Source organism: Corythoichthys intestinalis, chromosome 19, assembly GCF_030265065.1.
Source record: "Corythoichthys intestinalis isolate RoL2023-P3 chromosome 19, ASM3026506v1, whole genome shotgun sequence".
Classification (NCBI taxonomy): domain Eukaryota; kingdom Metazoa; phylum Chordata; class Actinopteri; order Syngnathiformes; family Syngnathidae; genus Corythoichthys; species Corythoichthys intestinalis.
The window spans coordinates 17,458,859-17,475,966 of record NC_080413.1 but is presented as its reverse complement, the minus strand read 5'-3'; the positions used below and the strand labels follow the sequence as shown (position 1 = coordinate 17,475,966).

The window sequence follows — 17,108 nt, the reverse complement described above, 5'->3', positions numbered from 1 at the left end:
TTTGTATTAGGGCTGTCAAACGATTAAATTTTTTCTATAAAATCCATCTATAAAATATGCCATATTTTTCTGTAAATTATTGTTGGAATGGAAAGATAAGACACAAGACTGATATATACATTCAACATACTGTACATAAGTACTGTATTTGTGTATTATAACAATAAATCACCAAGATGGCATTAACATTAACATTCTTTTAAAGCAATCCATGGATAGAAAGACTTGTAGTTCCTAAAAGATAAGGTTAGTACAAGTTATAGAAATTTTATATTAAAACCCCTCTTAATGTTTTCGTTTTAATCAAATTAGTAAAATTCTCAATCAAAAAATAAACTAGTAGCTCGCCATTGTTGATGTCAATAATTACACAATGCTCATGGTGCTGAAACCCATAATAGCAGTCGCACCCAAGAGCCAGCAGAGGGCAACAAAACACCAAAAAACACAAGGAACAAGTGGACATGACACTGCTGTCATTTTAATCTGTTTGAGCGGGGCATGTGTGTTAATTGTGTTAAATATTTTAATGTGATTAATTAAAAAAAAAATAATTACTGCCCGTTAACGCGATAATTTTGGCAGCCCTAATTTGTATATAATTTATATACATATATACATAATTAATATTCTTCTGGCCTAATTTTTCCTTTCTATTTTTCCTCTGTGTATGTGTTTGTGTGTATGTGTTAAGGACATAAAGCAGCAGGGGACCTCTTCAATGACCAAAATTATATAATTATTCTTTAAAGATAAAAGATACATGAAGGAAGCAAAACATTCATTTGTCATTTCAAAGACATGAACACAAGGCAGCTTGACGACGTAAAAGAAAAGTTTAAAAATATGTGAATCCCTTGACTAAACCTTTTATCTGACACACATTGGTTCAGGCATTCCCATAGTGCAAAAAAATACGATATTATTGAGTCAACTGTATCAAGACACAAACCCAAACCAAAATAAAGCAGGAATGCGAATGATTTATCCCGAGGTGGTCTCAATAAAAGGTCACACGCTTACCCCCACGTGATCTTATTTTTCCCTCGCAACAGGCGCGCCTTTCACTAATTGGAGTGCAGCAGCCAAGTTCGAGGTCAAGCCTTATAAATGCTGCTCACTCAAAGGAGTCATACAGTCTAACAAATTCAGCCCAGTAGAGAAAGCTAGCACATGAAATAACATCAAGCCATAAGCCAAGAAGATCGTTAGTATGGATTTCTTCAATCACGTTGGATTGGTGGTTGGTGTGAGTTAGGTGACATTCTTTTTCTCTCCCTACAAAATGTACCACTTTGGAGCCTTTGACTTTGGATGTTACCCAGTCATACATGCCTCCATTTTTCATTATTTTTAATCTGTACACGTGGATCTGAAGGCACTTGTGATTCCAGAGATAAGATCTACAACACCATCCCAAACATGACTCCCACTGTGAAGAAAGTCCCAAATAGGAGGAATCCGTTTCATCTAGGACAAAAGGGATACATGTTAGAGGCCAGTAAAAAACTTTATATGATTGAGAACATGTCTTGAAACCACCTCCAGAGCTCAGAGAGAGAAGTCGGACAATATTTCGGGGGGGGGGGGGGGGGGGGGGGCACATGCAGGCCAAGGACAGAAGCATTTACCATCACCGCATACACAGCTTGACATCCAGTATAATAACTCATCCGACATCATTTCTTTGTAGAAGTGTTTTTTTCAAGAACTCGTTGGATAACTCCTGTGTTTTAAATCAAGCTAGCTGTCTGCACCCTTGCCTGGCTGGACATTTTAAAAGCCATTAAACGTAAACTAGAGCAAAAGTGTTTGTGTGGCCTGGCAATGTCGAAGCTTCCACGTAGTACAAACGGAGCTTCCAAGGTCTAAATGTGGTCCAATAAACTTCACTTCTGTTTAACCGAGGAGGGAAACATTGGGACATTTACAATACACACTAAGTAGGGTTATTGGCTTATGTCTTAAATGTTATGATAAATGTAAAATGCATTATTTCAGTTGAACTTAATTTAAACGTTTTTCCATCTGCCCAATGTTTTTTACTTTTATCACATCTAACTGGACACATCTAGTGAAATGCAATGTTGCAATGTATACAGTACGCTCCCATGTGTTTCCTTGATTTTTCCATTCTCTCTCTGACATACAGCTGATGAATTCTTGCTTAAATTTGGTCACCATTTATAACAACAGCAAGTTGTGTGATCACTGCATGCACGACTTAAATTCGCTACAACCTGAAATTAAAAATACAACTTCAGTTTCCTAACAGCTGATAATTTCTGAGGGCATGTAACACACAAAACGATTGCTTCAATTCTCCTGCGTCATCTTTCTCGATGCAATCTACAGCATTTAAGGACTGGCCCTTATTCTTCGAAATATTTCCTTTTAGGATGAAGTCAGATCCATTTTAGAGGGTGTAGTTCCTCGCGGTAATGGTAACTTAGACTAAATTCAACATATGTAAATATTCCATGATCAATTCAAAGTGAGCTGTTTTTTGCGCACTCCTTATGAAGACACAACAGATAGCCACAAGAATTTTTGCTGAGTAATGACAAAAAAAACAAAACATTAACATTGGTAGGGATGATATAACAGCATAACCTGCATGTACACTTTTTGCGAGGGACGGGACATTAATAAAACCAAACAGATTGGGTGAACGGGGGTCAGAGCTACATTTCTCACAAATAGTAATAATTAGTTCTAAGGCTAAATGATCAATGCAAAAATAAATCTGTAGCCTATAGACTTTTACTAACTTTCATATGTATTGGTTACGGTGATACAGCATTCGATTCAAACCTATGTTTTCAAAAACTACTAAAGTTTCCATTGCAATATTTGAACATAAATTATATTAAGGTACACAATAAATACTTACGTGTTAATAACATCTTCACTATCCAGGAATGCAAAATCAAACATCTGTCTTAACACCGCTCAACTTTGTCTAAATAAAGAAACTAAATTTAACTGAAAAAGAAAAATGAAAAAGAAAAAGAGAAAAAATTAACCATCCATCAGGTAAAACACTACTGCTTTTGAAAAAATGAAAAATAATGAAAGCTCCTTTGGGCTGTTTTAAGACCACATAAATTAAAAAAAAAAAAAAAAATTGGGGGAGAAGGGGGTAAACAGTAGAAAACATACTGGAGAACACTTCTCTTTAAGCAGCTTCCTACTTGACCTTTGAAGGTTGGCAAATTGACAAAGTTTAGTGTTATGCTCAGTCTAATGCAGGTCAGACTTATTGTAACAAAATTAGTAGGTAGGCAAGTCATCAGTCACTCAAACGTGCGTTTGAGGGGGAAAATGAAGGGGCATATTTAGCAAGTGAAAAGATAAATGTAAGTCAAAGAATGAAAATAATTCACTTAATAATTGTAGGGTCAATCTTATCCTTACAGCATCTTGTAAAACAATCTAAGCTACGTTGCGATTTTTCGTGTTTTTCTGTCTCGAGTGAGGCATTAAGTTGACGATCTGAACGGCACAAGTCACATAGAAGTGGACCATTTCAAAACCGATCTGGGTCACTTTGGCTAAGTTCATACTGCAGGACTTAAAGCACAATTCCGATTATTTTGTCATTTCTGTTTTTTTGGCATGCCCGTTGAGACAGCCTTTGTCCATTGAGCCCGTTCAAGTATTACCCTTGCGCACTAATTCGCAGTCCGACATGCGCTGAGCAAACTGACCCACATGCGCAGAAGCATCAAAACAAATGACCAAATGCTGGCTGTACATCATTCCAGGGTGATCTTATTTTCATTTCCAAAAAGAGGACACAAATAACAGACAATAATAATCCCCGTTTAGTCTTATATTCAAAGTTTATATGGATTGATAGAACGCATCCACTCACTGAGCGTGCGGCGGTTTGCCCAGACACAGCCATGTAGGCAATACTGAAATATTGCTTATTTGGCGCACAGAGAGAAAACCGAGCATTATCAGGCTTATCCTTTTCTTTTCTTTTCTTTCTTTCTTTCTTTTTTTTTTTTTTTAAATTTTTAATTTTTTTTTACTGTGGTCAAGCTCGCCTAATGCGCAAAAGCCGAATTAAAGCTAGGCGCTAACACTAACGCACAGCTATTGCTGCCATCCTGCCAGCCGCCCTCGCTCTTTGCTGACGTAATTGGTGCGTGATTTCCGATTTGGGTGACTTGACAGTTCAGACCGCCGCCACATTCTGGAAAAATGTGGGCCAGATCAGATTTAAACCACATACAAAAGTGACCCAGATCAGATTTGAAATGGTCCACTTGACTTGTCCCTTTCAGACCGTCCACTTAATGCTTCACATTAGTCGGAAAAACACAAAAAAATAGGACTCGTACATTGAGACCTGCGGTCTGAACCTAGCTAAATTAGCTATATAACTGAAGTCATTTTATAACGCAAATCAGGTTGCCTCAAAGTTGGTAGGGACAATTTGAGCATTCTGAAAAGTTAGTAGTGTTATGTCCCTACCATCCCTATGCAAACCTATGCCCCTGCTTGAACAACTCTCTAGTTGATACCTCCTAAGCCTACAGTATTTGTGCCATTGAAGCTCTTCTCTGTTGACTCCACTGAACTTAGTCCGTCAAACTAAACGCTGTTACTGTATTGGCCCGAATATAAGACGATGTTTTTTGCATTGAAATAACACTGAAAAATAGGGGGTCGTCTTATATTCGCGGTCTAGACATTATACCCATTCACGACGCTAGATGGCGCCAGATATCATTGAAGCGATGTTCTGTCATGACAGATCTCAGCTACTCTTTTTAGTTTAACCAGTTTGCATTATTTTTTTGCAGTGTTAGACTTCACTTTGATGGTTAATGCAGTTATTGCAATTTTGTTGTTTTATCACAATAGATTGGTTTATTTACATTTCAAAAACCAGAAGCCATTCATTTACGAGTGTGATTGCACTGTAGTTTACAAATTTAAATGTTCAGATATTAACATTTGAATGAGGCAAAATAACATGCTTTTTCCCTCAAATATATTGTTATAATCATTTGTTTTGGATCTACTGTAATTATTTTCTGTATAAAAAATAATTTGGTGTTCAAAAAGTCTTTTTTCAAACTTGAGTCTTTAAAAAGTGGGGGTCGTCTTATAATCAGGGCCATCTTATATTCGGGCCAATATGGTATACCCTTCGAAATGCCACGCCGTCTTTTACCGTAAACATGTGGTCGAAAGAACTGGAAGCGAGAGATACATTGGTACATACAATTGGGAGCACAGAGCCTGCGGGTGAGCAACGAGGAACCGTAAACACATTTCCATATCCCGCCGGAGGGTTATTAACCACTGGAAAGAGAGTGGATGCTATTCCCAAGTCTGCACATCAGAGCCACGCGTCAGACGCGCTGAGACTTGCGTCATGCGGAGGAGGAGAATGAGGAGGAAGGGAAGGAGGAGACTGCTTGCCTGGATCATTTGGTTCCATTCATGAGTGCCACTCAGTATGTCTGGCTCTCCGATTCTTGCATTTAAACGAAAAACAATAAAGGCCAGTCTCAAGACACCTGATTCTGCAGAAGTGTCGCGCTCTCTTGAATGTCTACCCCTGTGGAAATGTTTACTTTTTAACAGAGAAGGTGTTATTATTTAGAGCAGCACCCGGTGACATCTGCACTAGCAGACTGATCCGTCCAGATAAAATAGATCTCATGGCAACCAGGTTACCATGGCAACCGAGACACAGATGCCATGCTAAGGTGATCAGTGCAATTTGCCCTTCTATCATACGCACACAAATTAAATGTTTTATCCCATTTCCATTTCTCATGTATTTCGTAACAATGTGTGAAGTTTGATTTATAAGAGTATTTTTTGGCCTATGCAGATTTATCATGACTGCATTGTAGCTGTTTTTAAACTTATTGAAGTGTTGTAAAATGTTTCTTCACTATTCAAACGCTAATGCTTTTTCGCCTTATACATCACATTATTATTCTATGCATTATGTGCACATGCACGTTCTTATCTATAATTTACTAAGCCCTCCGATTACATTTGTTTCTTTGTTACACCAGGAATGAACTTTCATGCAAAAATTACAATATTTAAAATAGTAATATTTATTATTTTTGTGTGTTTTATATAGTTAAAAACACCCTTTCCTCTGTTTTAATGCAAAAAAAAAAAAAAAAAAAATCACATTGTCATATGTAGCCATTAAATTATGTAGAGTGCATCACAGATAAGAGCAATTGATTTTTTCCTAAACTTAAATGTACAGTATGTCCTACCATTTTACTCCCAGGAGCTCGTGTCTCGTTTGATATTAAATTTCAAGCTTTTTTCCCCTTTTGTGTTGAGTTGCAACAGCACAAAAGTCACTGCATTCTTCAACAAAACGTCCTTGAGGGTAAATCAACGACAACCTTCGGTCTGTAGTTTGCTTTCTCACGTGAATGTTGTTAATTTTCACCTGTTTTATGGATTTATGGAACTTTTTTCTCTCAACATCCAACCAAACGCTAGTGAACTTTCAGTAGGGCTTCAAAACTCGTCAAATGATAAGGCTTGAATTTAAAAAGAAGGCAGGCACATAGATTTGAAAAAAAGATTTGAAAAAAAAAAAAATATCATTAGTTCTGAAATATTTAACTTTTTGGCCTGTGCAATTATGAGCAATATTTCCTAATTACGTGTATTACTAAGACGCCATCCGTAGAATTTTGAAATGTTAAATAAAGTGAATTTATGCATCAAAAAAGTGCAGGACATTCAATATTAATACTAGCACTGTATCAGATGTTAAAACATAATTCTTAATTTTGACATATTACCCCCATAATCATAAAACTGTGATAGATATCCAATCCATTTGAACCACTTCAAATGGATTTGGTGCCTATTGTCGTCAAGGGCAGATAATAATTAAAAATTCAGTTATATAATATTTGAAATTTTTTAACCCGTTTTGTTTTTTTAAAATGATTAAGATGAGTTGCATTTATTTATGTGAGGATTGTGTCTGTTATTAACTGTTATTGTTCTCTCATGTGTTGATTTTTCAGTGGAACAAGCAGAAACTCCCAAGAACAAAGAAACAGAGACGTTTACAGGTTTGAGGCGAGGGAGTATGAGAACCGAACCACTTGGGACCAACATGAATCACGGAACTCTGTAATCCCTAATCCTATGTTCGTGCATCCGTGTGCCTGCGTGCGTCATACATGTACTGTACATTATATAAGAATTTGCATTGAATTTCATTAGCATCTTCAAACTGCAAGTGAACAGTGCATTATGCATTGGGAAGTGCAAAAATTTGATGCTGTACCGATGTTTGACTACAGAAAAATGAATCAAGCATAACATAATTAGTACTAAAAATTCATTTCTAAAAATATAAACCTTTTTTTTTCTTAAAAATTTAAATTAAAGAATAATACAGCTACTTTGCTACACTAACATTTTAACAAAAGAATTGGTTATCAGGAGTCCATACATGCCTGAAATGTAACTTTATGAGAAAAAAACTCAGGCAATGACAATTTGGCAGCTGAATTCAATTGTATGTGGATTGGTGTTTGCCCCATGGTTGCATGGTTATTTCAGTTCCCTCATAAATTCCAAAAACATGCATGTTAAATTGAGCCATTGAGAACGAGCGTGGGCTAACTTAATTTTTGTTATGTTTAAGTCAGTTTCAGAAGATTGATCGAAATCAAGGTTTAATACATTTGACGTATTGGGGAAGTCCATTACAGAGCTCGGTACCTTCTCTCAACCAGTCAACCAGACTACATTTCCTCCTGCATCTGACAAACTGAGGGTTGGAGAATGTTACAAGACAAAGTAATTTATAAGCTTTAACTTTTAACACTCATCCATGCACTGTTTCATGTTATGTTACACACACAAAGAGGCACGCTAGCACGCTCGCGTGTCTTTCATTTGCCACACAAAATTTGCAGACAGTAAAACTCAAATCATGACATCACTCCAAAAGGTTCAATGTGTTACTCATTTATTTTATACAAAAAAAATAATTTGTTCAATTACACAACATGACATCACATCCTAATGTACCCCTTGTTTCTTCTGTCATCTTGGTGCCGGCGGGCACGTCAACCCATCAAGCCACTGGGGTGTCACAAACATCAGTGTCGGTTCTGTGGCCGGGCCGTTGGAGAACTGAACTTCACGCAGACACCCCAGGGTGCCACCTGGAACCCAACAGCAATAGAATATATAATAGGAAGTTAGAGCAGTGGTTCTCAAACTGGGGTCCCCGGATCCCTCCGGTGGTCCGTGAGCTGGATCTTGGGGGGTGGGGGCTGCATAATAATTTGCTATTAATTATCATAATAAAAAAGTGCATACCTACATAATGAGACTTGTCTGCCAATAAGGCAAACATAATTAACCAATTACTCCTCCCTTCCTAGGCTTTGAGCAATTAAAAGCTTAAACAGGATAGTGATATAACACTATAACACTGACACATTTGCATGAATAAGTCCTTCTTATAAAAAGAAAAAAAAAAAACCTAAATATGTAATACCACAGGCGTTAGACCTCAGAATAAATGGCATATTTTTCAACATGTCTTTTTTTTCTTGAATAATAGGTATTATATTAGGAGAATAAAGTGACTTTATAATGTGAGTCTTCCCTTTTTAAACCCTGACTTAATATCCTATGTTGAAAGAAATCAACTTAATTCTCATAACTATACAACTTTTTCCTTTAAAAGTTTTTAATTTGCTCTGATGCTTGTTGATAGGGTTTTGGGGTGTGTACAGTGGTACACATTATAGTTTATTATGTTTGATCGGCGTTGGGCTTGAGGGGTCCTTGGACACATGTCTCCCCAGGGAGGGGTCCCAGGACCTCTGAGGTTTGAGAACCCTTGATTTGGAGGAGTCATAACACACTGCATCGCACAAAAGACACTCAATGTGCGAGCGCAGGCAAAAGGCAACCAAACATATACATTCTCCTGGGTTAGGCTTGAAGTACCGGACACGCGCTCATGTCCCTCCGGTACTGTTCCAGCCACTTCCTGAGCTCCGATATCCGGTAGCCCTCCGGTCCCCGACCCCCTTGGTAGACCACCCTCTGGTCGCGCACGATGTAGAGTCTCTCGAAATAGGCTCCGTAGGCGGCGTTGGACGAGTTGTCCATGTTGTCCACCACCACGCTGCTGCCAGGCACCTGAGGCAGCATGAGGCGCGCTGCGCTCAGCCGGTCCTCAAGACAGCGGTGCTTGAGGATCTGGTATGGAGCGTCCGAGCTGACCCAGCCGTCGGCCGGGTGCGCTTCCTCGATGTAGACCACCACAAAGTCAGCGATGTCGGCGTACTGGCTGACGACGCGCTGGAAGGCGGCCAGGCGCGTCATAAAGGGCGGTCAGGAGCAGCTGCCAAAGTTGAGGACGAGCGGCCGCGTCCCGCGCATGCAGTCCAGGATGCGCACCGGACGGCGCTCGGGCACCAGAACCACCTCCGTGTTGGGTGCCGCGCGTCCCAGCCGCGCGGACTTCAGCAGGTCCAGCTTTTGGCCGTACCACACAGCGCGCAGCGACTCCAGCGTGAACATGCGGTTGGAGTCAGAGACGCACAGAGGTGGGTCGTCAGCACTGTGTGGCCGCGCGCCCATCTGGAGCAGCACCTTGCGACGGATGCACAGGAAGTCCAGGAGCCACAGCGTCACTGCCGCGGCCAGAAAACGAGGCACCAGGAGCAGAAACAGGGCAGCGAGCTTCAGAGCGCGCGCCAGCTGTACCCCGCTGGAGTCGTGCATCGTGCGGACAAAGACACGACGGGACAGGAGAACAGAGCCAAACCGGCCGTCAACCGTCTCGAGACATTTGGGACGGAACTCTGTGTTCACTCCGTCCTTTTATAGGGCCGGCACCGTTTGACTCATCTCCGCCCACTCACATGGTGGGGGATTACCTCCTCTCACCTCATTGCACTCGCTCACACGTATTCACTACATTGAACCGACAAAACACACCCTTTTACTTACGTATTCATTACATTCTGCTTTCTTTCGACAGCGGATGGTGGGAAAACTGCAAAAAAGTTTGACGTCAACATCAGCTGGTAGCTCCCGAAGCGAGTGTAGGGACGTTAATGAACACTAGACGGCGCTGCAAGAAAGGGAAGCACAAGGACGATTGCGAGGGTGAGTCATTCACAGTTTGGACCGTTCATTAATAAAAAGGCACCCAAAATACCCTAAATAATTCTTTGATGCGTTTAAATTTCCGTGATGAAATACAATATATAAACAGGAAAGCATTACTAGCATGGTTTACTATATATACATTTTTTTTTTTAAATGTGAACAAAAATATTTGTTTACCCTGCATTTTTACATTTATTAATTTAATTGATTAAATTGAAATAAGAAAATATAAAACAAGTTATTGTAAATGAGAATAAAAAAAAAAAACTGATTTGTTTGCAACATTTTAATTGGTGGATATGGATATATGAACAATGACATCTTGCTTTACTTGAATTAATTTAATTGGGGGAAACACTTTATGCTCAGCATTTAAAAACATAATTTTTTATTCAAAACCCAAAAATGAATTAATGACTAAATAACTATAAACGTGCTTAGTAGTATTGATTAAATGTATTTAATTTAATTTAATTGATTTGATTAAATGAAAAAAAAAAAAAAACATTTTCACTCTCAAATGACCTTTTTTATGACAATATGCCATTTAAATATCTGGACTTACTTTTTGACTTTTGTTGTTAATAAGGTAAATATTTAACGTCTTATTTATTTATCAAAATTATGTATGACCTCAGTCGCCCAGAAAAAAAACAGTCAAACACGCATTTAATTCTAAACACAATTATTACTGGTTTTGGAACATTCTGTACCTTGTTTTTGCTTTATTGATAGGTATTGTGTTATTCCTACCGTTGCCTGCCCAGACCCCTAGGAAACCCACTCACCCCAGCCCTCCCCTCTTTTTTGTGACATCATCATGCTCATCGTGTTCTCCTCTCCCACTCGTTTCCTCGCTCACTCGCCTCATGTGAGCCGTATGCGTCATCTTCCGCCTCCTCCTATGAGCAGATGGAAGTGTTGTGTTTATATTACAGAGGGATCGAACACTTGTCGAGGAATGCTGCTGGAACAGAAAAATGAGCATAACTGGCCATCTGCGGGCAACATTGTTGATGGCGTCACTAATCAGCTGTATATGTATCAATCATCTCTACATCTTTGATAGTTTAATTAAAAAAACAAAACAAAAAAACTATCAGAATAAAACATAATATTATGGGTGTAACAATACGTTGATCCGGATTGAAATGTCAATTTGTTAAGTGCAATCAAATCAAAATCCATCAAAATGCAAAATATCGATCAACTCTCCCTTGTGTTCATGGTTGCTTTAGGTAAAATGTAACAAATTTTGTTAAATGTAAACATAATACATTGAATTGATTTAAGCCCTTTAATCGAAAAAAAAAAAAAAAATCGTTTCAGACTTTGTCATCATTGACAAATGTCATATCATAATTCAAAGAATCAATATTGCATTGTATCATCATGATGGTTTACTGTATACCCCAAATATTACAAAAATGAATAGGAAATGATGGCCGTCTCAGATGCTTCTGAAATAACATGTAAAGTGAAAATATAGTGAAATAACTGCCGGACAGACCCGTGCCGCCCATAAGGCGATCTAAGCAATCGCCTCAGGGCGCACCAGCGTCAAGGGCGTCAAGAAAAATATTAAAATAAGATTTGATGATAGCAGTATTAAAATTTTTCTATACAAAACAATAAAACAAAAGAACGACAAAACCGTTCATAATAAGTCTTTAAATTATAATGAAATCATTTTTCTAGTGTGCCTTCTGCCCGTTTCACTTTTTCCTGTGATGCTATAATTTCACTAAAGTCCCTAGTCTCACTCACCACTCAGCAGAAGAGCGAGCTACCTTAACGTGCAATTTTTAGCCTCCGCAATTGAGCGACGTTACGGTGACAAGTCAACTTCATGAAAAGAGAATAGCCCTCAAGGGTCAGAAGAAAAAGAAAGAAGAGAGCAAAGACGTGAAGAAAAACAGAGGTTTGTTGTGATGATTTTTTTCAACAGCATAAGCACGTACACTTAGCGCAACTACAAGCTAGCGGTTATTTACATCGAGCTTATATGACTTAGTGCTAAAGCAAAATTATGCTGTATCATTAGCCAGGCTGTTGTTTTAGAAATATTTTCAGTATTCAGCCAGCTGTGGATTAGTTTCAGTTAAATTTACTCCCCCTCCAATTAAAGAAACATATGGACAAAGTGTATGGGAGACTAAAATGGTCTTGCTTATCTTAATGTGATGTGACCACTTTTACCTTGTGTTAAATTGTGCTTTTCAAGTAAATAAATACACACTTAAATATGGAATTAGAAATTTCAAAGTTCTGTGGTATGGGGGACTAAAAGTGCCACGGATTTAAATGCAAACATTTGTTATTAAATGTCATTAATTCATTAAAATGGCGATCACGTTCATGTAAAAACATATTCAATTTATTTATTTATTTTTTTGCTATCATATATTATTTAATTGATTATTATTGGATAGTCCTGTGTAGTTGCCGTGCTTCAAGAATTTATTTTCTTTTAACTACGCCCATCAAAGATAGTGGCCCGATCCAATAGGAAAGTACAGTAGGCTGCAAGAATTTAGGCGCTATTATTGTTATGTAATGCTGGTTTCACAATCAACAGCTATTTGACTAATATAATTCCACATTCCACTTTCTTCTCTTTCTAAATGCTCTTCTGAAATATTTTCCTTCTACCTCTGTACATCCTGGGCCATCTTTTACAGCGAACTTATCCACATCAGCACCAAGTCCAAGCCCACCAAGTCCAGGAAAGAAGTGCACCTTCCAAAACAACTGTCATATGAAAGTGCAATAGATGCTTTTGCCTCAGTGAAGACAAGGTGAGTAAGGTTATAGGTCAAGGTGAAAAAAAAGTTTCATTTTAAATTGTTCTGTTTGTCTTTACAAAGGTTTGTGTGGGTGGGTGTTAATCATATTGCAATAACAATTGTAGTTTATGTAATGTATTTGGTTTTGAAGTGTTTTTTATTGGTGCTTTTGAACAGTTATTACGGCATTTTTCTTTTAATTTATGCACTTGTTCGTTGTCTTTTTTTAAATAATACATTACAAAGAGATAATGTGCTTTTTCAGTGTGAGAGTTTAAATATATGTGGTGAAACGGGGGGGTGGCGGGGGTTGGGGGGCGCCAACAAATGTGTTGCCTAGGGCACCAAATTGGTCAGGAACGGCCCTGCTGCCGGAAGGCCGACTTGAAAATGACAACCCCCTTATATCTATTGATCTGAATCTGACATAAACATGCTTCTCATGTCAATGTACTGCAGAGATAATTGAGGATCACCTGAAAATCACAAGTTCCTGAGCACACAAAACAACAAAACCTTTGAGCCTTAATGATTTGAACCCAAAAAAAGACTCCTATCATATCATTGTATGATAGAATACCTTGATGGCTTGAAAAGGAGTGTTTAAAAATATAAGAGAATCAATTGAAAACTGCAAGAACAAGGCATAAGAGCTCAACAATGGTCCCATGGCAAATGTGTGAGACTAATTTGAGTTCTCAAATTTGTCTTATATATTCTATGATCATTTGTTTCAAAATTTGGTTGTCTTGAAGGCACCTCAGGAGCAATTGATGAGCTAAAATGGAGAAATCACTGAGACAAATTACCATAATTTTCCAACTATAAGCCGCCACCCACCAAATGTGACACGAAAATGGCATTTGTTCATAGAGAAGCCGCACTGGACTATATAAGCCGCAGCTGTCCTCTGTGTGTATAGGATGTCTACACCAAAAGATATTAACCGGTGACAGTTTATTTGACAATTGCATCGTAAGACTGTCATAAGACCAAATGAACCACCCTGAAGCTTCCAACCAATTGGCTGCAAAGCTTCATAGCTTCAAGAAGCTTCATATGGCCATCACTGGTCCCATGGGGGATAAAGTCAACCTCTGCTGCCACCTGCTGTCAACACTGTTGTCGTCCCACATGCCTCCTAGTATGCATTGCAGTGCTACAGATGTAAATAACAATCAAAATTCATGTTCTGTGCTGATTATTTCTTCAGTTACTCTTCCAGTTGTTTCATTAATTGCTAGCTCTGGTATTTGTTAACATTTCATTTGACAGTGGTGCCATAAACCTGTCATAAAACCATCATAAATATGAGATGACACTGCTATGAGGATTACTGAATGCTTATGACAGTTGTCATTTTGTGTCATCCGGCAAATTATCTCACTTTTGGATAGATGTAAAAGATCCGAGCTGGACATAAATGGAGTTAGTGACATAATTTGCCGGATGATACTTAATTACATTTGTCATAAGCGTTCATTAATGTCCATGATAGTGCCATGTCACAATTATGATGGTCTAATAGCAATCTTATGACGCCGCTGTCAAATAAAGAGTTACCTATTAACCCAAATAAATTAACACATAAGCCGCACTGCATGGACTATTAGCTGCATGATTCAAAATAACGGAAAAATTGGTGGCGCGTCCCCTCTTGCCATCCCTGAAGGCCGGTTTATGGGTGCGCGGGTGGCCCGGGGGACCACCCTGGATCCCAGGGAGGAAGGGGGGGTGGCTCCTTTGCTGGGCTGCGGGAGGAGGGACGGGCTACGCTGAACTAATTCCCCCCAAACCGCCCTCCCTCCCCGGGCTGGTTGGGTGGGGGCCGTGGCCCTGGGTTGGCGCCCGCGTGGCATCTCCGCTCGTCTGCGTGGCAGTCGCGCACCTGGTGGGGCTCGGGTGCGGCTGGATGCGATGGGGCGCGCTCGGATGGGGGGTCCCGGTGCTTGGATTGGCGATTGGGCGGTGTAGGGTCGGTCGCCAACGGGCTTACACTCACAAGGGATTCACACGATTACTGGGTTGTAGATCACATAGCTGATTTGTGTACACTCTACCCCTTTCAATCACTTAGCTTATAGACTTCCCCACCCCCATCCCCCTCTTTCCCTGGTCAACAGGCCCCCACATGGTGTCAACCAGAAATACATCTTGCTGACAATAGCACCAACATATTAGTAGTTAGTGTAGACGTTCAATGGATTTCTTGTTGTAGTTTGTGTTTCTTTTCTTTCTTCACTTGTGTTCTTTTTTTCTGTTCCCCCATAATCCCTTCCTGTTCGCTGCTTTGTCATAATAAACGAGGTATGTTGAATGATCACAATGGGAGTATGTCAGACTCTCAATGTGAAACATTAAAACTGTTCAGACCATCCGGGCACTAAGACTTCCATTCTCCGTGTCAAACAGTTGAATAGGACAGGTTTAAAAAAATAAATAAAATAAATAAAAAGCGGGAAAAAGTAGCGGCTTATAGTCCAAAAATTACGATCGATGGATTTTAGGTATAGCATAAACAGTTGCCATTGTCATATATGTTTTTTTTTTTTACTTCTCAAGTGTTACTCAAATTCTGTTTTCTCAAATTCATCTATTTCCCTCAGTAATGTCTTGTCCCTTTTTAAATTAGTTTTTTTTAATTTTTGTATTTATTTTTAAAGATCGCCTCTTGCTCCTAAGAATGAGATGAATATTAGAGCTCAAATTGGTCTCCCACGTTGTCTGTGGGAAATTTTTATTCTTCTTCTCAATATCAGATAATAGGAAACTGGCTTGTTGTGTAATCTAATGTTGCACTAAAATGGCACCCACTGGAGCACAAGACCTCTGGCAAGGCTTAATGCAGCAAATCAGCAAACTGTATGATTGCGTAATGAAAAAAAAAAAAAAAAAAAAAAATTGAAAACATTTTCATTGAGTTAAAGATTAAGTCAAAACAAGTCACAAAGTTTTGGCCAATGTACACTTTCCCTTAGATGGACGGCATTTACCTATAGCTCCTCCTACAGTTAGCAGGTAACTAACTAAGGGACTTTATTTTCTTCTTGGAGAGGAAGACTGCTCTTTGTCCAGGAACAATCTGCCTCGTGCGACCACGCACAGGTTGCCTCAGAAATGGAAATAAGTCTCCTGAGCTCATTATGTCCCCGCTCTTGAAGCCTGGCCAGATGCTTGTGCACACGTGTGCATAAACACTAGCAACTGAACACACACACAAATGATTTAATTTCATGTTTTGAATTATAATACGATATAATACAATGTTATTGGCAAGGGTGTAAGTTTGGTCTCAATATTGGTAGGGACGATATAACAGCATAACATGCATGTGCACTTTTTGCTGGGGACGGGACATTAATAAGACCAAATATATTTGGTGAACGGGGGTCAGGGCTACACTTCTCACCAATATGAACCTAATTAATTGATAGGCTAAATGATTAATGCAAAATAAATCTGTATTGACCTCTACTAACTTTCACACTGCAAATTTATAACATCTTAATCTGATATTTCTTTTGTTAAATCAAGTCAAATAATTGTCTCCCATCTTGTTTTGACTGTTGAAGGCTAGTTAACAGATTAATGCGTCAGATTATTCCACTTACTTAAAGTAAATATTACTATTCATTCGTATTGAGCCCATACATCTAAAAGTTGGTCATTTTTCACCTAAAAAAAAAAAAAATTGCTTTCAAATAATGTTTTGAACAATATTCTCGCATTAAGAACATTTCTGATGAACAAGTTTTCTTCTAAGATTAAATATACTAACTTTTGCTTAAAATAAGTCTGTTCATCTTATTTTCAGCTAGCAGTTTTTAATGTCAAGAAATCTAAGTGAGTAAAATTGACTTGAAGCACTGTAGCAGATGCAAAATTAGGGATGTGTTCCCCACCTACACAACATTGACATCTTTTTACATTACTTACAGTGCCTGCTGCTGGCGGAAAAGGAACTTCGAATATCTCTCGTCACGTAGGGGGAGGCGGCATGTTGTATTTCTGTCGGGGTGTGAATGCGTGTGTGTGTGTGTGTGTGGGGGGGGGGTGAAGTCATGAGCAAATCAAACGTGCGTGTGAGGGAGAAAAATGGACTGGCACATTCAGCGAGTGAAAAGGGATCAATGTAAGTCTGAACATAATGAAAGTACT

The 17,108-nt window shown here is 38.9% G+C and overlaps 1 protein-coding gene across 1 annotated transcript; it reads right to left on the bottom strand.

Moving 5' to 3' along the window:
- Positions 1-7,979: 7,979 nt before the first annotated feature.
- Positions 7,980-9,864, bottom strand: LOC130907934 (thyroxine 5-deiodinase-like). The gene has a single exon (XM_057823478.1). The coding sequence runs from the start codon at positions 9,772-9,774 to the stop codon at positions 8,977-8,979; it is 798 nt and encodes a 265-aa protein (XP_057679461.1). The 5' UTR covers positions 9,775-9,864; the 3' UTR covers positions 7,980-8,976.
- Between the last annotated feature and the right edge of the window lie 7,244 nt (positions 9,865-17,108).